The following is a 26,033-nucleotide window of genomic DNA, read 5'->3' on the forward strand; positions in this document are numbered from 1 at the left end:
GAGTCATTACATTACTGGGACTTCATTTAAAGCAGCATTAAATTTTTTTATTATAACAAATAACACAGTATGCTTGTTTCTAACATTTCATGAAGCTGACAACAAAAGCTAAGGAAGAAGTACTTCTATCACCTAACAACCACAACATACAGCTTACCTCCAGGTAAGAACTCCATGATCAGGTAAAGATTTCTTTTATCCTGAAAGCTGTAAAACATTTTCACTACCCAGGCTCCATCCGCTTCAACCAAAATATCTCTTTCTGCTCGGATATGGGCCACCTAAAATTAAAAAAAAAAAAAACAACCCTCCACTATTATTGAAAAACAATTTAAATACTTCAACAGGGAATGCCATATTATATTTCTAGTCCTACAATATATTTTCATGATCTTTAATGAAGAAACTATTTTTCATACTCTTAATACTCATATTTTTCATAGTTTTTTACTAGGTACTACAAAGTCCTCACAAAATACCCAGCAGAAACACGCACAAGTCAACTCAATGTTGAAAATAACTGTTCACACAACTTTGCAGAAGCATAGCTTCTTAGGCTGTTTCTGTTTGTTGGAAATAATTGAAAAATATGGTGGAAAAGTGCAATTCCCCTTTTTACTGTACCCTGAACTGAAATAGGAACATTCAAATAAATGACAGAGCTGACCATCACAGAGCTTTATATTGTACTGCAAGCTCAGACAAAAGTTTAATGTGCAACTCAAGGTGCAAATACTGACAAAGTTATTGGAAAAGGCTAGATCTGGTCTCAAAGAACGCAAGAACCTAGAGGTAAAACGGTACATGCATTATGATTACTATCAGAAGTTACACGATTTCTCATGTCCGTATACAAAGAAACAAAAAACTAATAGCTACTTCTACATAGATATCTCACAGGTTAAACTTGGCAAGATAAGCCTGGGGAATCTTAGCAAGAGTGACAGAGTGCCTAACCTAGTAACTTCCTGCAAAACCCGATTCCTTCATTGTTGTGAAAAGAGGGAAATATCCAACTCACATTGCAGTGAACTACTGTCTAGTTCCCCAGTCCACATTGTACACCCTGCTGATGGTGCTTGAAACCCTTCCAGATGGTACACGGAGGCTGTTCCTATGCGTGTGCATGGCGAATCTTACTTGAACTGCACAGCGAGTGCCTTGTCCAAGTGGAAAAAGGACTGGGATGAGTTTCAACCTTTACTAGCGATGAGTTCAGTGGCCAGTATTAAAGCAGTGCAAAAATGGTAAGGGTCTCGGGATATTTAAGGCAGGGGGAAAAGGAAGAGAAGGTGGAGCCATTCCTCCAACTGATGTGAATGAAGCTGGCCCAGAACTGATACATCCATCACTGCTGCTGATGTCGGTCCTCGGCAAGTGAGTTTGGGAATGTCTGACCTTACTCAGGATATTCCAGTCTGAGCTGTAACTTTGGAAAATATACAGAGAGCTGCTACCCCATGAATCCACTGGAAACTAAGAGTAATAGAGATTGGAGGGATAGGTGTATGTTTCACTAGAATATACCCTCATCCTGAAGGAAAATGAAAGACATATGGAAAAATACTTCTCGACAGCTTTAAGATTTTCATTATTCATACACCAGAAAGCAACTTCTGGAGGGAAAGTATGTACCACTATTCCAGCTTTGAGGGCTATTTCCAATAAGCACCAAACAGAGTCTTCTGCATCTCTTCCCCAGTTTCACTAGCCAGGAGCATCTTTACATGTGTTTCTTTTCACAGGGTACTGGTCTCTCTCTGTAGTAGGCACTCCAACTTTAATTTATCTAGCTCTATCTATTCTCGTTAGAAAATATTTCTTTCTACCCTCCACTCCTCAATGTAGCTATAAAATATAACATTAAATCCTTGCTTAGAAAACAGCCAGGATATGTCCCAGTGCTATCAGTCTTGGAAAAAAAAATATTCATTTTTTTGTATTTGTGTTCTGTGTTGCTTTCCATTGGACAATCCAAGCAATGAAAATTACAGCACATAAACATTCTCCAGGGAAGATTACCATCCCAAACTGAATGGAGAGTGAGAGCTCAGCCTCCTTACCACATCAGGTTATGAAATGGGGGGGAATGGGGGTAGAGCTTCAACCAGAGGGCCACGCACATCCTGGCTGCTGTGCAGAACATGCTGCTCCTCTGGTTCCCCATATTCAGGGCATGGGCTTGAGGAGACAAAAAGTCTGCACCGGGGGCGGGGCGAGGGGGGAAGAAGTAAAAGTGCCACTGCAGGGAAATAGAATAGAAGAGCAAATGACAGGTAAGGTTTGAACAGGTAAAGAAAGTCCTCTTTTATCTCTCCTTTTGCTTGAGACATCTACGCTTGATTTCTATGCTTTATGGTGCTACAGTACTTGCTGTGTCCTACCAGGAATTTGCAGTGAATTGTTAACTGAAAAAAAAAGTAAAAGCAAAAAACCAAACCAAACTAACAAAAGCAAAGCAAAACAAAACAAGACCCACCTAGAAAGCAAAACAAAGGAAAACAAAGGCAATGAACAATGCAACATCTGTTGGGATCTAACTATCAAAAGAAAATATCGAGTACTCGCAGTTTTTACTTTGTCACAGTGTTACTTTTCAAGCAGCATTTTCCTTGAAATGCAGTTTTACAGATTAAGTACTGCAAGGTCTGCCTTGATAAAGGAAGGGAGGAAAAAAATATAAGTTTTCGTCACTATTCCAAATTGGTTGTCAATGAAACATTTTTAAATTTTTTTTATTTCCTAACTTCTTCTTTTGTACTGTGGCAGCAACTCTATAGATTTTGTGGACTGCTATACCATTATTGGAGTTATAGAAGAGGAAATTATCACTAAATAGTATCTGCCACAAAGAACTTCAGCAATTTTCTAGACAGCATAAGTTTGAAATCTAGGGGGCACATACGACACAAACCTGCTCTTTCTCCAGCATATCTGCTTTTCTTAGTATCTTCATTGCATAAATATGACCTGTATCCTTCTTCTGAACAAGGCGTACCTATAATGAGAAATACAAACCCATCAATCTTCTCTACCTCAGAAAACAGAACCCATCATGGAATTTACGGGAAGGCCCAAAATTGCTGGGCATGGAAAAGTTCTTTTGTTCAACATTTAAAAACACACGGGGGAAAAAAAGAATTTTCTACACCATGTAAAACATTAACACTGGTGATGAACAGACAGTTTGAAGTAGTTACTGTTTTAGGAAAACTTAGCAGGCACAGTAAATTCCAAGTAACTGTGAGACTGTGCTAAAATTCAGGAGCAGATACAACCATGATGTGACACAGGGTAGGGGGGATGTTTATGGAGAGGAGCTGTGCAACTGCAAATCTGTCTTTTCAGGGGGCCACATGGGCAACATGCGTTTGGGCCAATAAGAAGTTGTGGGATACTAAAGGCCTTTCCAGGGCCCTTGAGAAAACGATGCACGTAATTCATTACTAGACTTATCACACTTGCACAATTACTCAAATAGCTGTTCTTCTGCAATGCAAATCTACAACTGGAACTTTTTATTCTGTAATTAAAATGTTTCATTTTAATGTTCAATGCAAGTTTTAATATCTTACTCAAGCAAGAAAGCCACAAACCTCTCCAAATGCTCCTCTTCCTATAACTTTCAAAGATTCAAAGTCATCCAAGCCAAGCCTAGTCCTCTTCAATCGCAGAAACTCTGTTTCTTTACGAGCGTGTTGTGACCTGCGCAGTTTTTTCTAAGGAGACACATACACAGAAATTTATAAGTCACTTGACTGTATGAAGTCAAGATATACAACCTCCCTTCCCGTGAAGTATTGTCTGTCCCATTAGGATGACAGAGAAAATGTAAAAGGATAAGTCTTTCTGAATTTCTTGATGCATGATCCACAAGTGAGGTATGATCCCCCTTTATATAGAGGCCTCAGGCCCAGTTTCACTTTTTTGGGGTTGTTGGTTTGGTTGGGTTTTTTTTTTTATTACTTAGATATAAAGAAACGGTAATAAAAAAAATATGAAAAAAAATCATACTAGTTCAAAGTACATCAGTCCAAAGGCGAAAGCTACTACCTGAGGCAAGGACTCTTGGTTTTGGGCAGTATGAAGGATCAATAAAAGCTGAAATTTGCAGCCCACCAAAAAGAGTGATGACACGCAACAAGGACCTTAACAGGCAGCAGAGATCCAGCTTGCACTATCTATAGCAAAATTCATTTGATTTAGGGCAGGCAAACACTCACATTTGAAAGAAAAATCTGTCCAAATTCCGTTGTATATTTTTTTTCTATAAAAACGTCAATGGGATTCACTCAGAAGAGACAAATGCTGACCTATGCTCCCAAAGATGCTGAGATGATATCGGAAACTGCTAACAAGACCCATCGATCAGGCACTTGCCAGATTTTGTACTAGGATGACAGTGTCATTTGAAACCACAAGATGGCATTACACACCCACACTCGCTTTTCCCTCTTCCCAGAAGTTACAGCAGCCACACAAACTCAGAAATAATGGAGGCACTGTTCCTACTTATTTCCCTGCCTATCCTGAAGAGAGTACAGCCAGCAACACTGTGGTGGACCTCAAGAAAAGCAACTTATTGACCAAAGTTCTGAGAGATGTCAACTGGACAGAGATCCCTCCTCATCCAATTCTGAACAGAGCAAGTGTGTGCCCAGTTTATTGTTTAAATCAAGAAAAAAAAATGGTTTAGCATTTTGCTTTCTACCCACTTCTTCCAAGCACATCTCATCTTTTTTTTTTCCTTGACAAATATAACTGCAAACAATTTTAATCCTTGAAAAGCATGCTATATACCTGCTGCAGCCATATATATCATAAGGACTAAGGGTGGCATGAAAAGCCTTAGCTATAGCAAGTATCATTCAAGCATATTCACAGCTTCCCTAACAAACAACTTATTTACAGGGGCAACATTCATTTAGAAAGTAAAACTTAATGTCATGCTAGCTAATGTTTCTGCAAGCTCCTCAAATGCCATTTTGAAGTAGTGCAAAAAAAGGAAAGCCTTTCTTCAGAGGTTACTCAGGTAGTATTACCTCTTCGTCTGCAAGGCCTTCCTCTTCCATAGCCACTTCTAGCTTCTTCTGCCTGCAAAGGAGAGAAACAGGAAATAGCTTTTTTTATTATTTATTCAAAACAAACATAACACTACAGCAACACAACACCTTTATTTCGCATATTCCAGACACCAAAGAGTTTGCCTCAAATGGAAATTTGAAGACTTACTGCCCGCTCCATCCATTCACTCATTTGTGACCAAAGCTGTCGAAAACGTATAAGCAAATTTAAGCACGTACTTACGTATTTGCAGAATTAGGCATTAAAGGTCCAAACATACAATCATTTTAATGACTTATATTTCTTCGTATAATCTTGTTGAAGTGAGGCTGTTTTTACCAATTAGGATTACGAATCACAATAAACGTGTGTTTTTTCCACCATTTCTATCTCAGCTCTACCACCAACACCTCAGCCAGCCCCAGCTTTCACCCCCAGTCTCAGCCTTGCTGACATCTCCCTGGTCACACACCTGCTCCTGGCTCCCCTTACCCTAGTGCCAACACCCTGGATGTGTTATCTTCTCCTCCCAGTGTCCTGTCCAAGCCAGGCTCACTGGTCCCAGGGCTCTTCCAGCTGGTGCCATGCCAGGCTGGGAGAGTCTCGTCAGGGAGTGAAGCCTGGAGTACCCCACAGATGGCATGGGGTCAGCACATGGCAGCGTGTCCACTGGACCTCTCTCCTTCCACCCCGCAAGTAGCTGCTTTATGACTGTCAGGGCGAAGCTTTCAGAAAGCTGGTTACCCACTAGCAGCGGCCAAGAGTTCGAAGGCTGGGTGCCAGGCCGCTGGTGTCCTCCTGCATTTTGGGAAGTATAGCAGGATCCCCTAAATTAACAGCCCTCAGTAGACAGTCTATTCTCCTAACTGGAAGCAACTCAATTACATGGGATAATGACTAAATATGATGAAGAGTGAAACCCTGCTGCTTGGTTGAAAATCTCTCAATTAAAAACATACTACCAGGGGAACGATGATTTCACATGCTGATGACAATTTGAAACACAACATTCATTATAATCAAATGCCTGGTGCTTTGGCACTTAATTCAAGTAGCACTTCACCATATTGGAGGCAGAATTGTGCACTGATGAGAAAAGTTAAAGTGGAGATGACCAACGCATACTCCCACACAAAGAGTAAGAGTTGACACCACACAAGAAAAGTTTAGATGTGGGTACTACATTATCCCCAAAATTATTCCTGTGCACTCAAGAGCCTCTCAAACCCTCCCATCACCAACCCTATGCTCTTTGCTGCCCCTTATTTCCACCCCAGGCCACCCTCATCTCTCTGCCTCCTTCCCTTACCCCATCACCCTGTCAAACACCTCTCCTATCAGTCCTGCTCTCTACCTCCTGTACACTCCCTCGTGCAGGGTTTATGAGTCTTGGCATGAGCTCCATGCTGCAGAGCATGAATAAACACCACGAGCCATTGCCTTACACAAAACCAGGTTACCACCCATGAGCAGCTCTGCAGCTGCTCTGCCTCTGTAGAGTTTATTCCCTGTGACACACACAGAGGAATCGGAGGTCACCAACCCCACACACGCAGAAGTAGAAACCTCACATCTGCTGCAAAATAAGACCTGCACAGTGTGGTTTCTGCAAAGTAGTAGTAACGTGGTAAGGAGGTAAATTGTATGAGAACACCAGAAGTGGAGGTCCTCAGTCACTCAATGACTGCTTGGTGCAGTAGCAGGGTATGTTCATGGGTCTGCCAGCACAGCCAGCAACTGGAAGGTACCCAGCGCCCTTTGGGGAGTAGCTCCTTGCTACCAAATACAGAAAAACTTCTGAGAACTGCTCTGTGCACAGGGATCAGAGTGCCCTTGAATAAATACCACCAAAAGCCAATGGAGAAAAGCTGAGAGGAAGCAGAGCCAGTACCTGGTTTCTCTCTCTTCGTGCTGTATAATTAGGTTGCTGTAGAAGTTCTCCAGCGTAAGTTTGGCCACTGTCACTCTCTCCCGGGTGTGGTTACTCATGGGAAAGGATGTTGTAGTCCCTGCAGTCATCGCCATGGTAACATGTACTGAAACAGAGCATGTCAAATCATTACTCACTTAAAAAAAAATTAAAAAATATGTAAGTGTTCCTCTTTCCCACTTTCTGTCTCCAAACTCTTAGACACTATAGAATTCAAAGGAAAGGCAATGTTCTCTAGATATAAAAAACTCCATTGAAAAAACTATTATAAAATTATCCCGAGATAGCAGAAGGACATACTACCCACTCTCTAAAAAAATAACAACATGTTGGCAAAACACAGGGTGAATCATAGCAAAGAATTATGCAGACTACAGGCAGCTCATCCAGCAATGCTTGTCCACAAGTGAGAAAACTGTACATCTGGCAGACTTGAGCCCAGTCTCCAGCAGGGAAAAAGCAGCACAGAGCAGAAAGGAAAAGGGGGGAAGCGACAGGAGGACCAGGCAGCTCCCACAGCTGCACATGTCAGAACTCTATGATAATTTCAATTCTAGAAATGCTAGATGCTACGAAAAGGACAGGATAAAATGAAAAAGTAAAAGGACAAAACCCCTAATACCATCCAGAGGTGAAGCTATTTCAAAGGTTAGAAGATAGCCATCAAATACATTTGAATTTTAAAGATAGTCAACAAAATTGCATGTGGACAGTTGGGGAGATTTCTGGAAATCATTGCATGAAAATGAAATAATGGAATTGCCGTATTTCAAACGTAAAACTTCTGTTGCTGGTTTTTTTTTGTTTGGTTGTCTTTTTAAAGCAACAACCAACCACCAAGAATAGAAAACCCTTTCCCCACCACAAGGCCATTAGGCAACCAGTATTCCGTTCGTCTCCTTTCCGGCCACCTCTGTGCCATGCCAACGCCGATACAGCGTTTTCTGTAGCAGCTGCTCATTACGAGTTCCCTGTGTTTGGATTCTCCGATTTGGGAAGCGGGGGGAATCTTCTTATGCAGCTGTAAATATGTTGCCCTTGTAGCTAAAGTACCTATAGGTCAGGACAGGCGGTCACTGAGCACTTAAAAACTGTGAAGAAAGAGGAAAGAAGAAAAAAGCTGCTCTCTTCTATAGCTTTCATCTTGAACCCAAAGAACTTGGATGTGCCAGAACAACACTTTTAAAGCTATGAAAAGACATCTTAGGGCAGTCCTGAGTCTCTTGCAGCTGGTCTAGGAAAGCCAGTGGATTTTTTTTTTTTTTTTTTTTTTTTAAAAAAAAAGCACGGTTTGTTCTAGGACTCATGTCCTACTTGGAAGTGGGTTGAGGCACTTTAGGAGAACCTCACAGAGGGCAGCACAAATAGCAGCATCTCAGCCCCACGCTCTTTTGCTCAGGTTGTTTTGGGGTTGGTTTCAGAAAATTACACAGAAGTACATACACTTCCTTTTGATTATTTACCTAACCCTTCTACTTCACCAGGGGATTCTGAGGAAGACAAATCCCAAATTAGGTTTATGATCTTCAAGGGGATCACCTAATCCTTAACGTGAACAAATTAAAAGTTTCATACAGAAGAGAACTTGCATATCCACATCAGACAGGAAGACTGCTTAATTCTACTTTGGGGGTTTTGTTTTGGATTTGCCTGCTACCCTCTGTGAAGATGGCATTTCATCTTGTGGATTTTTAATTGGATTTGGTGCAACAATAAGATATTTGTTGTCAGAAATGCAGCTGCTGTGTCACAAATAAGGGCGTCTTATAGTATTATGTAGATATTATTTTAGTTGCGTATTTTGGAGTGTGCAAGATGCCAGAGTTACAAGAATAAAAATGTATTTCTCTATACATACACAATGAGGTTTTAATAGCACTCTGCTGCTTTATGATGATGTCAATATTTCTGGTTTTTAATCAATCTTTTATCCCCTTTACTTTTGTACTAAAGAAAGATGTGAGTTGTCGACTGTTAATCTTTAATAAAAATTAAGGGGTTTATTCTTCACACAAACATGTACCCCATACTGGACACTTCCTGAAAAGTTGGAGAGACACACTCAAATCAAACAGAGCAACTGCTGACATCTGTGATTAAGTTATTTCAAGAAATGACCTAATAGAGTAAAAAACCCGCCTTCTGATCATTTTGGAGCACGAGGATAACATAGCATTAACCCAGGCTTGAAATGGATTAACCTTTACTTAAGGTATAATGAGCGCACCCTAGCACCGTCAAGCACCAGGATATTTATCTTTTGCATGTCTTGTATTCCTGATAGGATAAAATAACACTGCAGTTTTGTTTCCTGTTACTTTGTTTTCCCCATGCTCCTACACTCAGAAATGCAGACATTACCAAATAGCAAATCTAAGTCACTTGATTTTATAAGCCTGTAAAAAGGAGATAACAAATCTGGCACTAGCACATCACACTATAAATAGCCGAGCTGACCCTCACTGTGGTTCTATAGTAGGAAAATATAGATGAGAACCCAACCTGTAAACTAACAAGCTCAGAGAAAGCTATTTAACAGAGAGGAAACTTGTACTGACTTCACTGTCATACTATAGCATGAGTTCACCAAACCAGGAGGGATACATCACCAGAAGCATTTGCTTCCAGCATCCACACACCCCACCAGCCCTGCCTCCAGACCACACGCTATCACAGCATAGGATTTCCTTGAGACAGAGTTTAGTTTACATTTGCTCAGTTTGTAATTGGTGGCCCCAGTTAGCTGTCACTATTGGGGGGGGGGGGGGAAGGTCAACTTTGTGAAAGCAAGAAGTGCCCTGAGCTCTCCAGGTTCCCCAAAGTAAGTGGAAAAGAGCACGCAGACCTGGCAGAAGACACAAGGCAGCCCACAAAATTCCGTATCAACTCACAGCCAAGAAAAGCTCTTCATCCTTCTTCCTCCTCCCTCTCTGCTTCCACTAAAAAAAAATCCCAAACAGAGCACAAATCCAGATCCCCGACAAAATATTCAGTCAGGAGTAATCAAGTAAAATCCTTAAGTATGACCTTTATAAACAAATGACGCCAGAGGGGATGGGAAGGAAGAAGCTTCAAAATGGGGCCTTTATTAACAGCACACTACTTCTACTGACCTCAGCACATTAACGGGAACATTCTGAAAAGGTACCACCCATAGTTCTTGGAAATGCCCTCAAACAACTAGTAATTCACCCAAATTCATGCCATTTGCATAATGGAACCATTCTACTCCTGCTGCATCACCAGCCCTGCATTAGGCTCCACCTGGACCACAAGGAAGGTCATATTAACCAGCCAGATCTATTTGGCCAAAACTCCTCTGGTTGACGAGGACCGAGGACCTTTCTTCCCAAAGGGCCTGTAACCTCAGAAAAAATGATACACCACTGGCTGTGAATGAGAGTGATCAAAATGACCTAATTGATAGGAGACACTGAGCAGCAGCACAGTCCGCAGGACCACCTCTCAGAGCTGCTAGAAGCAGAGATGCCATATGTGTGGCTTGGCCCAGAAATTGAGCCTGTGCATCCCAGATGGATGGCTGACGTCCCAGTGCAAGCCTTTCTCCTGATGCCTGCTCTGCTCAGCAGCAAGCACCTACGGTGTGGACACAGGAGAGACAGGGATGAGGAGGTATGGGAGCAGAGTGACCAGTGGACATCTTGCCCCAAGAGGCAGCTGGGACAGCAGCATAGCAGGGAGGAGATGAATGATGCTCCTGGAGGACAAGGAAGAGCAGGGGTCAGCAGCAAAGAGGGGACAGCAGGCCCAATACTAACTAGCTGGAGTTTTCAAGAGTCTACTTCGAGCAAGTCTGTCCTGACTAACCATCTCCCTTTCTGGTAGAAAAATGCTGCCTGGTCCAAGCACACATTTAATCTTTTTATCCCCAGGACTGGGAAGCAGAGAAAGGCCAAACAGTGTTTACTACAACTTCAGTCTATACTCCCATCAATCATGACAGCTCTAAGTCAAATCCTTGACTGATTTTACTGAAAGTGTTTCCACTGTTGAAAACCCCACGCCCAGCTTCTGCTACACAACTGGCAAATCAAAACTCATGTCGTCTCCAGGGTGCTTCTTGGCAGCTCCCACAGTCCATCATTAATGTTTTCATATTATACTATTGGATTCAGGCTCTAGTTAATCAGCAAAATCACTGAGGCATCCAGTCCCACCTGCTACAACTCAGAAAAGGAGAGATGGAGGAAATAAAGGCACCTGGAGAACTGTTCTCCCCTGAAAGAAACACTTGGCACCTTGAGAGATCATTTTCTAACCAGGAAGAGAAGAGAACACAAAATCCAACCTTCTCACACATCATCCCCAGTCTCCACAGCTCCATCTTGGGACACCCAGGATGTGCAAAGAAGAGAGGGAGCGCAGAGCTGTCACTTGGCAGGAAGGAAGGATGGAGGTTTGACACCCTCAGTAATTTTAGAGCCTATTTCTACATAGCCAGGTAGCTCCAGACTTTAAAGAGAAAAGGATAACAAGGGATGAAACAAGATCCCAACACAGATGTGCTACAAGGTCTCAAGAAATTCGCTTTATTCCCCTTTGGCATACTTTCCATCCTGTAAAACAGAGCAACAGGACACAGATGTGGGGTGGAAAGCATAATCTTAACACTACACATCCCCAAACATCTGAACTGTAGTGATGGTGAAGATTCAAATACTTTGATAAGAAAAAGAAAAGAAAAAAAAACCCAACAAACAAAACACACCAAAAACCACACATCCCCAAAGCGGATAAGTTCACGATTTTAGATCTTTTTAACATATTCTTCCAACCTTTCATGTTTACTTTTTTAATGATTTTTTACTTCAGTGAGAATATAAGTATGTGAGAGTATGCTACAAGCAGCAAAAACTGAAACCAATCTTTCCAGCCTTCTTCTTTATTAGAGGGTTTCACATTTTTCAGGATACTACAGTAACCTATTTGATCAATTCTTGCTTTCTCTTATAGATTGCCAGCAAAAGAGCAAGTCTGTGACAGACAGGGGTGGGCATCACAACTTGGCTTCACTTCTGTAAGAACGGGTCTGAAGGTGCCAGCCTCTTCACAGGCAAGAATCCTGCACGACTGTGTTATATCACATAGCTTGTTCTGACTATCAAATAAGGCTGGATCTATACTATCAAATCAATCTGGACCTAAGTCACACAATGGAAATACCATTCTTGACACTATGCGTGTAGTATAATTATACAGCATCCCTAGAATAAATTTACTCTGGACTCATTACTTAGTGCATATTTACATTAGGGAGCAAACATCACATACAATTCTCTCAGAGAGAAATGCACATTTTTTTTCTACATGACAGAATGACGCTACTTATGTGCTGCTGCTGCTAGGTCTCCAATTAGGATTTCATAGAATGGTTAGAGTCTGAAGGGACCTTAAAGATTAGCTTGTTCCAACTCCCTGCCATGGACAGGGACACCTTCCGCCACACCAGGCTGCTCAAAGCCTCATCCAGCCTGGTCTTGAACACCTTCAGGGATAGGGAATCCACCTCTGAGCAGCCTATTCCAGTGTCTCACCACCCTCAGAGCAAAGAAGTTCTTCCTCATGTCTCATCTAAATCTACCCTCTACCTCTACCCTTTAAAATGTAAGGCTACATACACATTCAGCAGGACAGGGAACATCAATCCTTTCTCCCAAAACAGCGACATCACTTCACACAAAGGCCAGTAATTTTCATTTATACACCCATGCGTGCCCCTAAAGCCCAGCAATTAGGAACGCCATTCACTATTGCAGTAAGAAGGGTAAAACCATAAAGTTTATAAAGTTTACATTTACATTCCAAGGGAATTTGGCTCTTGAATGAAAGCCTCTGGGTAAGGCAGATACTGAAACATATTTCTGCCTATTAAAGTTCCCATTTTCTCAGCATGACATATTTTGTCATTCAACTTGCTCCTGAAATGAAATATACATATGGCATTTTTCAAGAATTAGAAGGTAAAAGAGAAAGGAGAGATAGGCTTTTGGTGCCAGACCTGTTCCAAAGTAAACGCATACAACTCAATAAAGCGAGTACCTTCAGAAACATCAGCCACCACCACTGTGCATAGTGCTGGAGCTCTTCTGGGTGAGAAGCTCGAGCAAACTTCGTAACGCTGCTTGGCTCCTTATAAACAACACAGCAAGGCAACTTGCAAAACCAGGCACTAAAACCCACCGGTGACAAGGATTATACTTTAAAAAATGAAGTGCTATCTATGAAAGCAGCATGGATACAGCAAGGCTTCAAGTATGAGTGCCAAATTGTTTGGATTCTCCTAAAGAGAGACAGGAGATATAAAGAGAGATATATATAGATATGAAAAAAAAACAACTCACCATACACAAATAACAGCATGATTCACACCAAAAGGAAGGGACAGATAAATGAAATAAGCAACCAAAGGCTCAGCAGGATGAGGTGGTGTGACATACCAGCAAGAGCAAGGGGAGGAGCAGCAACTGGAGCAGCAGTCGCCCAGACACCCTGGGCAACTTCTGAAACATGCAACTACACTTGGTATGAGCTGACATGCAAACAGAAAGCAAAGATACAAACGTTGTACAACAGCTGATAGTTCTATGATGAAACAGAAGGAGAAAGTGGTCATGCCGTGGTATCAGCCCGGAGAGAAAATTACTTCCTGCGCTACAGTTTCTGCTAGCACAAATTTGGCAACTGAGCTGTGCATATTTTCACCATCCAATTGTTTATACCGAACCTCCTCCTGGAGAGGCCTTCTTTTTCTGTGACACACTTTAATTTCACTTCCAAAGCTTCTGAGAAACCTCCAGAAATGAACAAAATGCTACAGGATCCTGAAGTCTCCAAGTAGCAAGCAAACAAGAATACCCCGCTACTCCAATCTACGTCAACTATGGGCCAATATTTTTCAGCTCTTGGAGCCTGATCTTAATACTTGTGTTATTACTAAATACAGATTTCCATGTTCCAAACAGTGCGTTATCCAAAGTTCATTTATGTCAATAAGAAAAACCCCTTCTGCTCAATAGGTTTTGACCTAATATTCCTATTCTTGCATCTCTAGCTGTGCTACTGCTGTTACTGAAGTTCACAGCTATCAGCACGTTTGCCAAACACTGCTCTGAGGTACGTTTCAGAAAGAAAAATAAGTATTATGTTTCTACATAATTCATGTTTTCAGCAGTATCACCACTCACAAACCCCTATTTTTTTAATATGCTACCCGAAGGAAGCAACATTCCCTGCCAATACAACAAATCAGATACTTCACACACAGATTCTTCTTCTTCAACGTTATTGCCAAGACCAGATCTTTCTGATGCCCTCTAGTTTTTACAACAGTTCCCATCTGAGAAGGGAAAATGAAATAACAAAGACTACAACAAGTTGTCACTGACACTTCAGCATTTCATTTACCTCATTTATATAGTTAACTTCCTTTAGTTTATTATTAATTCCCCAATGTGCGTAATGTTCTAAGTTTTGCTACTTTAAAGTTACAGAATGAATTACATTTGTTCTATTTAAAGTAGCACTGAGAAACTGAGTAAAATTAGCCCTGTCGGGACAGGCTTTGCTATTTAAAAGCAAAAGATGCTCAAGTGTTTTAGCCATTTTAAGTCATTCTTGCTTTCCCCGTGAAGCGTCTGGGTGAGTCGTCCCTTATAGACACAGCTAAAAGCAGAGTGCGCACCATGACACACCAAGCCCCAGCTCGTGAGTGCCCAGCCCCCACAGCCATGAAAAAACCTTGAGGAGACATTCACAAACACACAGGACTCAGAGATGGAAATGCTGCACAGGTCCTGCAGCCTCAGCAAGCTGCTACGCTTCTGGACTGATGACACCAGGGAAACCTGGGGGACAGCGAGGCCTGGAGAGCAACTTGGAGTATCAGTGGCTGGCTCCAACATGCCCCCTAAGCCCCAGAAGAGCTTTTTACCAATGTACCCAAGTAAGAGATGCTTTCAAAATGAAGGAACTCACTTTCTACCTTGGGCTAGACTCCTAAGTCTATAAATACCCCAAAATATAAAGGAGGGGCTCTGAGTAGACTAGGCAAAAAAAAAAAACCAAAAACAAAACTCCAAAACCCACCATCACACACACCCCCCACAGCAAAGGCCACGGTTGTATGCACACTGGAAGCTGGCATTAGCCAGTACTGTTTCTGAAAGAAGCTGTCCCACTTTCCATCAAACCATCTGTTTGTTTCTCTCCCGCTGCCAGTCAATGCTTTGTGCCAGCACGAGAGGCTGCATAACCCAAATTGATGAACTGCACCGGACTGAAATGATTTTTTTCTTTTAAAATAGTTCTGGCAAGGCTGGTTTCCCCCACATTGATTGAAAAGAGCCACCCCTCCCCGGGCTGAACCTCTTCATTCCTTCCCATGGAGCTTGTCCAACAGCCAGAAGCAAGCGACAGGGCCTCGTCTTTTAATTTGGCTCACAGAAATTAATCTCCCAAATCATTCCAACACACCCGCAGTAATGATAAGGAAATATTTCCTAATATGGAATAAAAACTGAATATTGGAGTTATGCTGCACTCCAGGATTTCCTGCTATTCAACGATGTCGAGCAGCTGGAGTCTCCCATGAGCAGCAGCCATGATCCAGTTCTCTGCTACTTTCAGCACACAGCAAGCACAGCTGAGAAACATGAACTCATTTCCCTGACGGGAAAAGATAGGGGCTGGGTGAAACTATGTACGTATATACAAAAACATACATGTATATGGGTGTATATATAAACTACGTACATCTACACCTATATAAAATATACACACTTTGTTTTCTTCCTTTTAATCTTCTGTCAACTTAAGGTAGCAAAGAAACTTTTGCTCCAAACATCATAACCTTTGCTTTCACTAAGAATGTGAGACTGGTCACCTAAAATTTAGAAATACAAATCCACTAATAAGGTCACATCCATCTCAGCTCCTCTTGCCTCCATATTTGGCAATACAATTACACCCTTGTGTTCTACTATCAATATCTGTCCCAAAGTTACGAGTACATTTTGAGACATTCTGTACTTAGAACATCCACTCAGCGTTGAATGACTTGCAATGACATACCAAAATCTCCATGAGCTCAGTCCTTTCAAATAACTCATTTTATTTTCTCTACAGAAAGGTTTTTTAAGACAATCCAATCATTTGGGTTTTAGCAGTACCAACTCAAATTGCTTTACTCTGCATGTGGCTGCAAGATAGGACTCCCTCATCCACCCCATTAACCTCATGTAGACAGAAAGGAGAAAACAGAGAGGCCGTACTTCTGCTCCACCAGCAAGGACAGAGGGCTTGAGCTAGGAACAGGAAGGGAACAGAGGTGCTGCTGTATCGACATGCTGCTCTGCCTTCCAAGGAGTGCTCCAAATGGGAGGTCAGCTCCAGGACAACACCCTGGGGGACTAAACGAACCACAAGACACAAGGGAACTAGACTTGCAGTCCCATGTAGCCATCCCTCTCTTCCCAGGGTCTACCGCAGCACCTGAATTGATGTATTTTAATTTACTGGCAACATGAGAAATCAGTAGCTTGCTGTAAAGCTAGCAATGCTGTGTGGTGAAGTGGCATTTCATAGCTTGCTTTAGTTTACTTGTATCTTTCCTTTCTCTTGGCTCTCCCAAGTTTCAAAGTGCTGCAAATCTTTGTCCTCTTAGGAATGTCTAAAACCAGGAAGTTCTTCTATCTACTGAAGTAATTGCATTCCTGTGCACTTAAGCATCTTCTCAACTTTTAGCAGTTACTTGCATCCAGGCATATTCAAGAAAACATTGTTTTAAGATCTGCTAAATTAACTGGCACAAAAAAGCCCATGCAAAATATTTTGCTGCAATGTTTTAGATAATGAAATAATTACAGGCAGAACAAGGTGAATGACCAAAAATCTGCTTCCTCCTCAGTTGCTGCTTTTCTGGATAAAATTATACTCAGGTCTCATGAAAGAGATGTCCCACTCCAAAACACGTACAACTGTCTAAAAGTAGAATTCAGTCATGGTGGATTTCCCTACATCTGTCTCTTTCACGGTCAAGAAACAGAAATTAAGGCAGAAGAAATGAATAATAGTAGGAGTTTCTAATGGGGCACCTGCATAAAGTTTCCCTGAAATTCATAGAATCATAGAGTGTGTTGGGTTGGAAGGGACCTTTAAAGGTCATCTAGTCCAACCCCCCTGCAGTAAGCAGGGACACCTTCAACTAGATCAGGTTGCTCAGAGCCTCATCAGGCCTGGCCTTGAATGTCTGCAGGGATGGGGCCTCCACCACCTCTCTGGGCAACCTGTGCCAGTGTCTCACCACCCTCATTGCAAAGAACTTCTTCCTCATGTCTCATCTAAACCTACTCAATGTCTAATCTAAACCTACCCTGCTCTAGTTTAAAACCATTGCCTCTTGTCCTATTGCTACCTGCCCTTGCAAACAGCCCCTCCCCAGCTTTCTTGTAGGCCCCCTTCAGGTACTGGAAGGCTGCTAGAAGGTCTCCCCGGAGCCTTCTCTTCTCCAGGCTGAACAACCCCAACTCTCTCAGCCTGTCTTCATAGCAGAGGTGCTCCAGCCCTCGGACCATCTTCATGGCCCTCCGCTGGACCTGCTCCAACAGGTCCGTGTCCTTCTTGTGCCGAGGGTTCCACAGCTGGACACAGTACTCCAGGTGGGGTCTGACGAGAGCAGAGTAGAGGGGGAGAATCACCTCTCTCGATCTGCTGGCCACGCTTCTTTTGATGCAGCCCAGGATGCGATTGGCCTTCTGGGCTGCAAGCGCACATTGTTGGCTCCTGTCCAGCTTTTCATCCACCAGTACCCCCAGGCCTTTTCCGCAGGGCTGCTCTCTATCTCATCATCCCCCAGCCTGTATTGATAACGGGGATTGTCCCGACCCAAGTGCAGGACCTTGCACTTGGCCTTGTTGAACTTCATAAGGTTTGCTCGGGCCCACCTCTCTAGCTCGTCCAGGTCCCTCTGGTTGACATCCCGTCCCTCTGGCCTGTCAACTGCACCATGCAGCTTGGTGTCACTGGCAAACTTGCTGAGGGTGCACTTGATCCCACTGTCTATGTCATTGGTGAAGATGTTGAACAGCACCGGTCCCAGTACGGATCCCTGAGGGACACCGCTTGTCACCCCTCTCCATCTGGACATCGAGCCATTGACCACTACCCTCTGGATGTGACCATCCAGCCAGTTCCTCATCCACCGAACAGTCCACCCACCAAATCCATCTCTCTCCAACTTAGATAGAAGGATGTTGTGGGGGACCGTGTCAAAGGCCTTGCAGAAGTCCACGTAGATGATACCCGTTGCTCTCCCCTTGTCCACTGATGCAGTCACTCCATCGTAGAAAGCCACTAGGTTGGTCACACAAGACTTGCCCCTAGTGAAGTCATCCTGGCTGTCTTGAATCACCTCCCTGTCCTCCATGTGCCTTAACATAGCTTCTAGGAGGATCTGTTCCATGATCTTCCCAGGCACAGAGCTGAGACTGACAGGGCAGTAGTTCCCAGGGTCCTCCTTTCTAGAATACATTTTCAGCTTTGATCCAAGAAACTCTACTCTCAAATTTTAGGGATGCTGCAAAGCCTTTCTATTTTTTAAGGAGTCTAGGAAGCAGGAGCAGAGGCAGACTTCACCTTTGGGAACTAGAAGGGACTTTTGCACTGGAGACTGCTGGAGGAGAAGAGGGCATTAAGTTTGTTTTTCTTTTTACTGATGCATGTTTGAACCCCTGACTTTTGCTAGGCTCTTTTTAGACCACATCTATCAAATTCAGTATAGTAATTACACATAGTAAGTCCATGCCAGCAAAGGAGCTGACCGCTAAATGAGATGCGGAACATCAGTGACTGGCTATGGCCTGTGCAATGCCTCCAGTCAGAGTTAATAAGCACAAGAGATCCCTCTGGCCTTAAAAAGCTGCAAATGCAGATAGTGCATCTTGTCAGTATATGCAATACTGGAGAACAGATGTTTGCGCATTCAAATCCCACTACAATAGTTCAATTCTTTAGCTATGATTTTTGGAGAAGGAGACAGTTGTTGGCACATAAAGCAGACTACCCTGATGAGGCCCAGGATACAGAGATGAAAATGTGTGTGCAGTCTTTTAACGTAAAAGAGGAATACATGGTACCACCTTCCTAATGCTGGGAAGCAGATTTGGAATGGCGGGGATGGAGCTGTGTCATACTCTTATCACCAAACCATTAGGAGCTCTGGCTATCAGTACCAAAGGTGGAGAAAGAAATATTATTTCATGAAGGAACCATAATGACAACATCTGATCCCTACAGTGATAACAAGGACAACTGAAAAGAGAAAGTATTACATGATTCTGCCTTATTATCAGACTATTTTAGGGGAGAACAGTCAATACAACTCTGGTTTTGCATTTCAACATTTATATCACTTTGAGAACACACATATCACTATCAATCTATACATCACTTTGAGAACAAAAATACACTGAAGTGGGTAGCTGGGGCTTATCCTTCTGAGATTTAGAGGTGTAGGTATAGAGAAAGACAGCTCTTTCAGACTCACAGAGCCTCGCCTTCATGAAATCTGAGAGTCTTCCTGCAGTCTATTGCTTGAAGTCCCAACTGCTCATCTCCTCTAGGATGAGGACTGACCGGAGGAGTGCTTTGTTATGGCCATGTGTATATACACGATCCCTCCTACACAATCACATATCCACCCTTTCAGGAAGATAAGTGAAAGGCAAATGAGGAAAAGGAAAGTAAAGATTTGCACCTAGGTGAAAGATGATGAGACCTGTGATGGGCATTAGTCGCTTGTGGAAGGTCATTCTCCAGTCTTGACTTGGGAAAGCTCACTCAGAATGAGTAGTGTTTTCCTTTAAATAGATTAATCTAAATTTTATTCTATTACCTGCTTTCCTAATTAAAGGACAAGACAGACACACAGGTGTGGGTAAAAGCACTGGCTTTATCCAGCTGGAAGAGAAAGTAAGAGTGAAAAGGAATAGAGGATATCTGCCTAAGTTTCTACAAGATACTAAGGCTGTATGTAGCTGCTATGCTATGCAGTTAAAAATGCAAGAATGGGCAAATTTCCAGATTTAAAAAAAAATATAATCTTGAAGACCCCAGTTTCATACACTTTCAAGACGAAATTGGTTACTGCAAGAGAACAAGAACACACCTCCTCTAGGAACAAATCTTTCCTACCAAGAAAGCTTCCAGAACAGAACAGTCTTGCAAGATGTCCTGAGGGCTAAGCACGCTCTTGACCGGGAAAAGTAGAAAGATTTATTACTAAGAAGGGCTCTTCATGGAACACAGGTCACCTCATACAAGGGTATGGCCTTTACAGGAAAGTAGAAGGAAAAGCAACACTTAATGTTCCTGCAGAATGGCTCTCACAGTTTCCTTTTCAAAGTGTAAGTCTCTACTGCCCTGTAAGGTGACTAAGTGTCATTGTGCCTGCATTTCTTTGTCTGTCAAGCGGAGACAAAGACAAGTGGAGTTATCTGCAGGAAATTCAAATGGAAATACCAGTTTAGTGCAAACAATGTCTTAAGATGGGGACTGGCAGAGTAGCAAATAAAGAAGTCTTTCAAGCAGTGATCTGAATTGCTTGACAAGTTGGATACAACCAGCCATTTCCCATAAACAGTAACCAGAGAAATACCCAAATACGCCATAGGAAGAATGAGATAATTTCCACTTTTGAAATATTATTTAACATTAACATTTCCTTATGGGGATGGGCCCCATACACAAGGCCCTTACACAGAAAGGATAGACATTACTGCCTGCCAAGTTCTGTTTCAAGGAGTGTCAACGCAGGTCTACAAATTGCTTCTTAGAGAGAGCTATCCCTCCCTCCTCCTCACTTTACTGATCCCTCCAGTCCTGGCCAGCCGCTCGTACCATTTTCCCAATAACATAGCCACAGGTGAGTTAGGTGAACTCAGCAGCCTGACAAAACTAAGCTACCAACCAGTACCATGCTCCTGTAAAAAGACGACCATTCTTGCATAAAATCAGCAAGTTTGTTTGTCCCACCCTCCAACTACAGAACTGCTAAATTCAGTGAAAGAGAAGTAATGAAACATGAGGCATAGAGGACAAGGCATTATCCCTGTTGTGGGCACCCAAAATTCGACTACATCCAAGTAGGTTTTGATACACTTTTGGCAATGGGAGGATAGAACTGTCCCTTTTCACAGTGGCCAGTTATATCAGATTGGGTACAACATAAAACTTAGAATCTAATGGTGACAACTGTTAAACAGGTGTTAACTCTCACCAATGAGTCACATTCTTCTTGCACCAACTTTTGCTGGCTCCATTTGGTAATGGGCTGAAAGCTTTGCAGAGCTTTCAAAAGACAGGCTATAACTACTTTCTCACATCCCCTCTACATCAGGCTGCAACAATAAAGAACACAATTCATTTGATTTTGATGAAAATGGTTACGGTGAGGTTGATCATGATGAACAGCTGAACACCTGTCCCCTAGATGGTGTGTCATACACTGCACTCTGTAAATATAGCTAGGGTCATTCATAAAGACCAGGAAGGGTTTGTGCTATGTGCTGTTTCTGCTTGCTTCGGAAGCCACACCATGTGCTCCTCCTGGAGTACTGTTTGGTTCCTTTACATTGAACAAAGCCCAATGCAGACAAACAGCAATGCTGACATGGAGCAAAAGTCCACACTATGCAGCAGACAGAGACATAATCTGTGCTTGAATTGGAATAGTTTTATGCTCACCCAAAGAATGCAGAGAGCAAAGACTTAGAGCAAAGCCTAATACCTGATCTATGGTTACACACCAGGAACACCCACCTTAAGGCCCACTCTAATTTCTCATTCATTCCTTAATGTGTCTCCTCTCATTCTATTCAACGACTACACCAGAAGAATTACCAGTGAAGGTATTCCTAACGCAGCCTCTAACGGTGACTTGAGGTGGACAAATCTCTCTGTAAAATAAAACCACATTAAATTCCTGGTATTTGCCAATGATGCAAGAGTTGAAGTCATGAATATTTTGAGTTTTCTTTTTCTAATTGCAGATGATATATGTATAGAGGAAGGATGCTCTTACAGCTACAGCACAGGAAACTACATTAAGTAACAAATGATCTGGATTCTATTTTATTTCCCAAGTGCAAACCAAACCCTACAGAAAAAAAGAAAGAAAAAAAAAATGGGCTTAGGGCATGCCTCAGTCCCAACATGAAAACAAACATATTTCTCTACCAAGCAGGTATTGTTAGGAGTCTTAATGAGTTCATATGCACAAAGAACCAGGGCTCTTAAGAGAAAAGATGCTGAAGAAGTATTAAAGAATTATTTATTATCTCATTCTGAAAATTCATTATTTAACCTGGCCCCAAAACTGTGGGGCCCCAAGACATGTGGCCCCTTCTTTATCATTGCACTTGAGCTGCCCATTCGATCAGACTAGACAACAGTTAACTACAAGAGTCAACTGCAGAAGACACATTAATCTGTATGTTGTGTATTTGCAAGGGTGTGTGGCAAGACAAGCAACTGAGATGTTTTTCACTGTTCCAAGGACACAGTTGAAGTCTCATTCCTATTTCAGAAATCAGAGGAAATTATATGGGAAAAGGCAATAGAAAGGACAATTAAATATTAATACACTGCAAGTGGCCAAGTTTGACAATAATATTTCCAAACTGAGCTACACTCAGCCTTGGCAAAATGTTGCTATTGTGAATCCATCTGAAAACACTCATTTGAATGATTTCCCAGTCAATGTTTACATATTCTGTTGCTAATATGCAAATAACATTAATCAGCTGCCTTTTAAAGTACTGATAAATGGACAACATTTGGAAAGTTTTAACAGTTTCCTGGTAAAGCCAGACATAATATCGGGAATGTAGTTCATCACATTGATATAACACAGGATATGAGAGAATACTCCTCAATTTCACAAATCACTAAGCAGCAGCTGCTCTGCTATATTCTCTTCACTTCTGAAAATACAGAGTATTAAAAAAAAAATAAAGAGAAAGGAACCTAATAATGTAGTATTAGTACAGAATAAGAGACATTTACATTTGTGATTCCTCAGGCAATTAATTATTTCTTCAATTGAGTCTCAGAATACATTTCAACTTGTACTCATTTACAAAAACAAAACCAAATAAAAATCCCTTATTTTAGAAGTAGCCCTGCCAGACAGAAAAAGTCTGTGGAAAAACTAGCACTTCTTACTCCACAGATCATGCCCCATTTGATATTAAGCCCTACCTCCACAACCTAGATGCATTATAAAGATTTCATTACTGTCCCCAGGTCCAAAAGGGGACAGGGATGGAAGCAAGATCTGTAGGCTAGTGGGTTGTTGTGATATTTTTTTTTCTTTCTTTCCCCATCCCCTTGAGTAAAATCTTGTAAAATAAATCATGGAAATTTCATCAAGTCCCAAAAGCACAGTGAAGCCAGCCTCCTGGAGGGAAGGTATGCCCCTCCCCCTTCCCAGCATGCCCAAAACTGCAAAGGTCTCCTGGGGTTGTTACCAAGCCTCAAACTGTTTTCCTCTCCTTTGGATTATTCCTCATGTTAATAACACCAGAAAGCATCTTCATCTTCCAATGAACTGCAGCTGCAAACTTTATTCTGCTTCCCTATGTGGTGTACCTTCCTCTCAGCTTTCAAGCAAATTATGTTTTGCCCCTTTAAAGTATTTTCCACCCAGACCTCCAGGTATTTCGCAAAATTGAAACATAAAACACGTCATCTTGGTAAAGCACGTCAGCAATTTGAACTATGAAGGAAAGTAAACAATCCCAGGCTCAATCCTGGGAGGATGTCAAAGGTGTATGAGCAAGGGAAGAACTTGACCAGGGAACCCTGCCTTGTAACAAGTATCTACAGCAGTCTGGAGAACAGACCCCGTCCAACTCCACCCATTTAGTAGTAGAAATACATCCAAGATAACATATAGGCTTACACAGCACTCTCCACATATAGTTCTCAAAATACGAGGACAATTTCAATCTTATTTTAGAAATGGAGAAAGTAAAGCTCAACAAAATTAATCACAGCCACCAAAATAAAAAAGTCAACTGTGCAGCGTCATACCAGCATCTGAGGCACAAAATGTAACTTGCAGAAGCTGCCAGAAACCTGAAGGAAGAGCTGAGACATGGAATCACCACATTAGTCCTGACTCTTACCTTGAGTTTAGTATTACAGTCACATCAGGTCAGCACTGGGGAAAGGCAAGCTGTTTCCCTGGCAAGCCTTCATACAGACACACGTTTGAAAAATAAAATGTGTGCGCTTAAGGAACATAAAAATGTTTTATAGAATCCTATTTATAACACTAAATGGCACAATGAACTATGGGGGAAACTACAATTACAACAGGAAACAGAAAAAAAGCCCAGTTGACCTGAGCCCAGGGTTTTTCAGAGATGCAACTGCAGAGGAGCTCTTACACTGCTGTTTACACCGGGCCCTGGGGCCTTTGCAGCTGCTATTGAGGAAGCACATTCTTCATGCTCTTCTGGAGAAAAACAAACAGATTCTGACCACGCTGTCGGCAAAACAAAAGGAGTCTGTGAATTCACAAGTTTTTGCATGCACCTGCAGGGATATTTTACTAAGGGGAAGCCAGTGGATTTTATTATTGTTGCAATTTCAGCTGCCATAGGAGACTACTGAGAAGTCACACAGCAGTATCAGAGCGTATACACGCATTTGAGGCTGCACAACTGGAAGTCCACCAAGCCCTTGCTTGTACCCATCTTCTCCTGAAAAACACGTTAACCTCTATTCTGCCAGCTGTAGTGTCAGAGTACTAACATAGTCACCCTTGCAGAAAGTAGAAGCAAACATGTCCTCCTAGTGCTTTTTCATCTCCACTGGCTACAGTTAAGACAACGAACTGACTTGGACATGCAACTTTTAAGCACCGAAGGACCACCGATGAATCCTGCCTGGCAGCTGATATAATGCCAACTCTCATTGTGATAAGGGTACCGGGAATTAATCTTTGGATTTAGCAGTTTGCTTCACCTGACCATCTCTAAAGCCTGTAACTGTTGGCCATGTCTGTAACAGGTTTCTCAAAAACACTTTTAGAAACCCAGCCTCATCAAATAGTAGTCCTACTGCAAATGGATGTGACTTACAGTTAAAATATGTTCCAAGGGCCAAACAAAGCAAACAAGATAGGTGGCCTCCCTTCCCCATCTGCACCACAGAGCACTAGACTCTCCAGCAGAAGACGACCAGGCAACTGTCTGTAATGCACAGACCCAGCTCCCACCAAGCTTAAAACAATTTGAATCCAACTGTGGTTTGAGCATCTTGTCATTTTTACATCCTTTAACTCTGGGCACCTCACAGACAGTAAAAATATTCTCCACATAAAGAAAAAAGATGAAGATCTGAAGGTCTATATATAGTGTTTGCTAAAAACACCTCTTTGGAAACATCCTTTGCCAAATAAGTGCCAAAACTTCAAAGGCTGAATTATAATATTGAAATATTTGTAATACAAGTTTGTTTCTTGGGAGGCATGGCTGGCAGTCACAGATGGCATCTTTCAGCTCAAAGACCCGTTCCAGGCAGTAACTGGAAATAGCTGTTTGGTGGCTTATGTGAAATGAGTCAATGGATCTCAGTCCAGCTCTCGATAAATTAGAGCCACATCACAAAAGCATCTGTAAGAGTCACTTCCTTTGTTGATGTCATTCTAAAGGCCAAGGACTGAATAAGGTTGGGAAAATGAGTTATCCTCCCTCAAAATAGCATGTTCCTTCAAAACACGAATTGCTTTTACCTAGGCTCTTTGGTGAAAGTACCCCAGTGTGTTTTCACAAAATATGAACTAATGTAAGTATTTCTTTAAGTAATATATGTAACCCCACACTTTCTCAGTAGGAAAAACCAAGGCCTGCTGACTTTCAACATGCTAGAACCACGCAAAAGGAGAGCGGACAACAGGGATATGCCCATCCCACACACTAACTGCATTTCTGCTTTCCAGAGCCAACAGAAGTTT

The 26,033-nt window shown here is 42.1% G+C and overlaps 1 protein-coding gene across 1 annotated transcript in view; it reads right to left on the bottom strand.

Moving 5' to 3' along the window:
• Window positions 1-26,033, bottom strand: part of STK38L (serine/threonine kinase 38 like) — a 54,757-nt gene that overhangs the window by 17,011 nt on the left and 11,713 nt on the right. Inside the window, exons 2-6 of the mRNA XM_063357211.1 lie at window positions 6,956-7,100; window positions 5,043-5,094; window positions 3,597-3,719; window positions 2,915-2,998; window positions 158-281 (exon numbers count right to left, since the gene is read on the bottom strand). Of these exons, the coding sequence (XP_063213281.1) occupies window positions 158-281; window positions 2,915-2,998; window positions 3,597-3,719; window positions 5,043-5,094; window positions 6,956-7,089 (517 nt within the window). The 5' untranslated portion in view covers window positions 7,090-7,100. The remainder of the gene's footprint in view (window positions 1-157; window positions 282-2,914; window positions 2,999-3,596; window positions 3,720-5,042; window positions 5,095-6,955; window positions 7,101-26,033) is intronic.

Source organism: Chroicocephalus ridibundus, chromosome 1, assembly GCF_963924245.1.
Source record: "Chroicocephalus ridibundus chromosome 1, bChrRid1.1, whole genome shotgun sequence".
Classification (NCBI taxonomy): Eukaryota; Metazoa; Chordata; class Aves; order Charadriiformes; family Laridae; genus Chroicocephalus; species Chroicocephalus ridibundus.